This window comes from Sphaeroforma arctica (genome assembly GCF_001186125.1).
Source record: "Sphaeroforma arctica JP610 unplaced genomic scaffold supercont1.43, whole genome shotgun sequence".
NCBI lineage: Eukaryota > Ichthyosporea > Ichthyophonida > Sphaeroforma > Sphaeroforma arctica.
In genome coordinates, this window is record NW_014040515.1 from 1 (window position 1) to 5613 (window position 5613).

The 5613-nt window shown below is 40.8% G+C and overlaps 1 protein-coding gene across 1 annotated transcript in view; it reads right to left on the reverse strand.

The window, feature by feature from the left end:
* Positions 1-310: 310 nt before the first annotated feature.
* The window catches only part of SARC_01132 (hypothetical protein), a gene marked incomplete at its 5' end in the record, with an annotated part of 5750 nt that continues 447 nt past the window's right edge, over positions 311-5613 (reverse strand). Inside the window, 10 exons of the mRNA XM_014305139.1 lie at positions 311-1161; positions 1322-1513; positions 1726-1808; positions 2006-2231; positions 2472-2695; positions 2971-3319; positions 3565-3726; positions 4027-4085; positions 4281-4401; positions 4539-4693. Of these exons, the coding sequence (XP_014160614.1) occupies positions 382-1161; positions 1322-1513; positions 1726-1808; positions 2006-2231; positions 2472-2695; positions 2971-3319; positions 3565-3726; positions 4027-4085; positions 4281-4401; positions 4539-4693 (2351 nt within the window). The remainder of the gene's footprint in view (positions 1162-1321; positions 1514-1725; positions 1809-2005; positions 2232-2471; positions 2696-2970; positions 3320-3564; positions 3727-4026; positions 4086-4280; positions 4402-4538; positions 4694-5613) is intronic.

The window sequence follows — 5613 nt, forward strand, 5'->3', positions numbered from 1 at the left end:
ATATATATATATATATATATATATATATATATATATATATTAATATACATATATACATATATATATATATATACATACATACACACACATGTATATATATATACATATATTTGTTGTGTAGACAAATTAATAGTAAAATATTTATATCCAAACGGTCAACATTCAGGATTCTGGAAGCAAAGTGGAAATGAAATATAATGCCTTATCACGATATTTTACGACACATCATGTAGAACAATGTTGAGCATTGGCAGGAGCAATAAAATCTTCCGCCGCGAAGGAAATTGCAAATGAACTAAATAAAAGTGTTGCAGTTTATTACACGGTGTTTAGCAGGGCTGGGAATTTCCCTGTGTTTCACAAGGCCATTCCCTTCACAGTTCAAGATCTTTCTCCCGCCCAAGTTACAATCTCTTTCGCACACTTCTTCACACTGGAAAGAGAGTGCTGCTTCTTGATAGTTCCAAACCCTCCAGCGACATTTGTTTTCCATGAACTTTCTGACTCGTACAGTTTCAACATCTTTGCTGTCATGTCTTCAGGATTAGTCGCTACGTATCCGTTGGCATCGTTGTCGATATACTCTGAACTGGGATGCAGGTTATTTACTACGACGGGTAAACCGTATGCCATAGCTTCCTGTACACTTGTAGATGTGAAGTCTTCTAGACCCAACCCAGGAATAACAGCCACTCTTGCTTTGGAGAAAAACGTGGGTGCGTCTTGTTCTCGTAAGAACGTCAGTCTATTGTTATTATTTCTACTGAAGCTCACACGCGCACCGGATACCACAACATATACGGACACATCCCCATTCACTTCCTTCTGAAATGGCCGCCAAACATTGGCTATGAACATCCTCTCCAATGATTCTATGCTGGATGCATCATACTTCCCGAGAATCAATACACCCTCTCTTTGGTCGAAAGCCGACATGGTGTCCCGCATAGCAAACACATCGGAGCAAACTGCTACGTTAATATCGGGTAATATCTCCTTCAAACGATACAGCTCAGCCTTGCCGGGCACGAGCACGCGATTGTATGTCGTCAAAAAACTGAGGTGGTCCTTGCGATGATCGGGTATACGTTCACTCGTCACAAGTCTCTTACTATTGATATGACTCAATGTCGTCTTCTGGCCCGCGGTGTTAGCAATTATCTGTTTATATGGTCAGATAAGGTATGCAATCGATTTTAGACAAGATACTTGCTGAGCATATAGTACAGTAAATACAATAAGACTAGCTTCCTCCTCAGAAAATAAAGGTAGGCAACATGGATAGATATTATTTAAGTGGCGCACTACTTTATACTCACACCTGGGGCATATCGGAGGCGCACTGACTGGCGATCACAGCTAGATATCTGTCACTTGCCACGTAGTCAGCACCTACGAAAACCAAGCTAATACCCGCACAAGGCTCTTTTCCCCCCACAGTAGGATCCGATAAATATTCTCGGAATTGGGCCGTACTGAGAGCTAATAATTCTACCCCAAGATTTGTCATTACCTGCGATTGTCAATTTGTGAATATAACACTTAGTACAAAGGACTGATTATAAGCCATATTCAGCGTCTTACGATGGCAGTCAGTTTAAAATAAAGGTAAACTATAAACGCTGTGAGCAGCACAAATTTTCAACGACAGTGGGTAAGGACTTGTGCGCAATCCGAAGCCGCAAGTAATGTAATAGCTACATCATTGATAAAATTCATACTGACCAGTCCATCGTTTTGCATTTCTTTAATGCGGATGTCCTCTTCATTCGTTGACCCCTCTTTAACTTCACTTTCAGTACCAGCTCCTAGAATGTACATTAACAGATTAGTCAGGTTTGCTTCTTCATCCGCAGCTAAGAACTTTCACACAACGTTGGAGTATATATTAGGTACGATTGAAAATATTTGTGTCAAAGAATCGCTCATAATAGAAAGTAATTGTGTCGAAGAATCGCTCATATGGCGCAAATTGCTTCCTGTATCCAAAACATGTATGACACACCGAGGGATTTTCCGCCCAGGAACTTCTTCAAGCCACCACCCGTAGCCACTGCACTTCTTTTTGGTCTGGGATCTGTTAATATCAACACAGGTCTCGCTCGTTTTTTCACTAAACTTCGGTATAAAAGCACGCTCATGTCATCTTCGCTATTCTCCGTACGGTATGGGTTTGGAAGGTGGTCGTTGATGAATAATACTTTCGGTCCCAACGAGAGATGATCTTTGACCTGCAACACAAGCACATGTGTCGGTCAAAGGGGTGGACGTATGTTTTCCACCAATAAGAAGGGAGAGACACCGACTGGTCAATCACTTTCCTAGAAATGTACACTTTACACATTTGTAAAGACAAGTAGAACTACTAACTATTCGTCGCCACAAAAGTTGAACCTAAACCTGTAATGGTGAACTGGATTTGAAATAAAAAAGTCCATGCCTATGATAAATAAATGAGCTCAATACAATACCTCGTCGTAGGGTGTCCCGGGGGCAGGGTATTGCGCTAGCGCATCCGCAAATCGAGATCGAAAGGCCCTGAATTCTTCACTGCTCTCAAAATCTGTTTCATGCTTTACCTGAGGGATTGTGACCTGAGAATTGGGCTGGAACATAATCTTTTGCCCAGCCCCATGCAGGCGCATGCACAGGTCTAACATACCCACCTGAGCAATGTCTGAGTCTTGTGGCATACCTACAATTTTAAAATAAGTTGAAATACATATGAGTGTTCTGTGCGCGCCGCGTGAATCTGTTGCTCGAATACATAGCTCGCGTTTGTCTTATACACATTGCGCGCTGTATATCGTGCCTGCCGAAGAAAAAGCGGATTCAGTTGCTCAAAAATTTGACCCATTATTTCAAACCAGGAATACACCTACCACGCATGACGAATAGAATCCTTGGGTATGAAAGCCCTACATCAAATAGGTACGCACAATAAGGGCCACAACATAATTCTCAACATACCTCCAGCAGCCATGTAGTAGTCCTTTCTGATGGTGAAGGCTCTATGCGAGGCAAAGTCTACCTCGCGCACATAGTTGTACCCTGTATATATGCTCTCAGAATTTCTGTATGGGTTAAAAGCTGCCGTCGCTTGGGTACCATCGCTATAAAGTACACCACCCGCCTCGATGACCCACGAATATTCATCCTTTATCATGGGTGTGACCATACCAATGCTGTCCGAAGTGCGAAATACATTGAGAGTTTTTTCGAGCCAGTCATGGGATGGAATTGCATTGCTGCTTACTACGGAGATGTATGTGCCCTTGGCAGATTCCACACCCAAATTCAGAGCCGCTGCCCTTGAAACCTGCGACAGGGATATCTATTATTACCAAACAATGTGACAACACGTTGAACTTTGCACCAAATTGTCTTGGTACGATAAGTGATATGCAAACAGTAAGTACTCATAATTCTTTGAAACGGAACTGGGGATTTCATTCCCAATTGGTGTGCAGAATGTACACACATGATACCTAGTGACTTGGGAATGTAGATATCTTGTACCTACACGTCAAAAACATTGCCCAAAAAGCATACTAGTATAAGTACCTTCGTTTTGGCAGGAACAATTTTGATCCGGGGATGTGAAGTAGAAGGTTGAAGTAGTTGGAAGCCGTGCTGTTGTCGTTCCCTGTTGTCAATAACTATATATTCACAAGACACATTCCCCGGTACAGTACTCATGAGCGTGCGCAGGGTGTTCCGAGCAACCTGCAAATGGTTTAAGAGCGCATTGGGATGAACATCTGAGTTCACAAGGTCCCCTAGTATTTAGGCATGATCTGAAATATTTTCATACTGGCTGACAATAGTAGAATTGAGCTTTCATGCGCACCTGAAGACGACGTAAGGGCTGCTGCATATGCAGGGCGATCATGTAGCGAGATGATATGAGTGATAGCACGACCATATTAAGACAAACAACTGGCCTTACTTTCTGTTCGCAATTGAAGTACAGGGACATTTAACCAAGATATAGAATTTGTACCAGCCCTCGTATTTGCCACTTACCGGTTCATTGTAGGCGATGATAATGAAGGACCAGTCCATGCAGGATTCGGCGTGGCAAACTACAAACAGAATATGAAATGTCGATGTCAGTCATCGGTAACGAGCTTTTCAAATACAATCTCGCATTTGGTCATCATAGAATATGACTAGGCGTCTCTAGACGCTCCGACCAATCTGTACTACGAGCCGCCTAGAACTAATTGGAACTCGGGATCTATACGATACAACTGTATCAGTGCAGAAACGTGTCTTACATTCTTGTGCTTGCTCGGGGGGCATATACGTAGCTGTGACGGTCTCGGTACCCTCGTTGAACACCGTGTGGGTCTCGGTTGCCCACATCGTGTCAGTCACCTTTGTTGGTTGCAGTACAATCTGTAATTTGAATTGCAAAAGTCCTCTCAGTTTCTAGCATGAATTCCGTGGGTTGCAACAACATATCAGTACATCGGATCGGTATATAGCACGCTTCTACGTATATTGAGCTTGACCGATATATCATGGTGATTCACCTTTGTTTCCATTTCCGTTTCCGTTTCCGTTGCCCAGTGTGTGTGTGTGATAGTGTTTACGTGCAGTTCAGTGGCGGTAGCGTACTCGTATATAACTTTATATCCATCGGCGAGCAGATTTTCTTTCGCCTTCTTTGATAATGTACCTTGGTTTGCTGTATCAAAGCAAAATAGCTCATTGGTCAGCGTGTCTCTGAGAAAAACCTTCCGATGGCCAACTGTTCAAACACGAATGTGCATCTGGTTTTCCATGCAATATTACATATTTGAATTATTTGGTGCTGATTCTCTGTACAAGTACAGTGCTCCTTGGTAGAAGGAAGGATGCTGTATTGCTATATAAATCTCAAAGTCCACCGGCGGTACTCATATACATGAGGCACGAGTTGCTGAAAAATGACATATCGAGCTATATTTTCGACACAATGATCAGATTGTGTCAAACAATTCACGGCATCTACACTTCAATAGAACACAGAGAGGGTTTGGAATATCTGTCAGTAGTAAAGTCCAAAACGTATCAGGTATTATACAAGGGGTAACATATATGATTGTAAAATGAGTCTCGAGCGATACACATCTAATGTGTTTTATTCAGGGATAAATTGATAACGTGTCATGAACCACTGTCAGCGTGAATGATAAGATGGATACTCTAAAACGTGAGATTGTACCATAGTTGGATTCTCGATCATAGTTATGGCGATGATGTGCTGGTTGCGTACCCGCCACTTTAGATCATCAATTGAGCAATGCGATGCCAATATATATATATATATATATATATAAAAGTACATATATGTATGTAAACATATACGTATATATTTATATATTTAAATATTTACAAAATAATATTAATAATAATAGTAATAATAATATATATATATATAATATATATAACGAATACCATGTTGTATAAAATATAAAATATATATACCTATACATACATACATATATATATATATACATATATCTATCGATATGCAAACGTACATAAAATACAAAATAATACTTCAATACTAAACTATACTATAATATACTATGCTATACTATACAATATTATGCTATACAATAC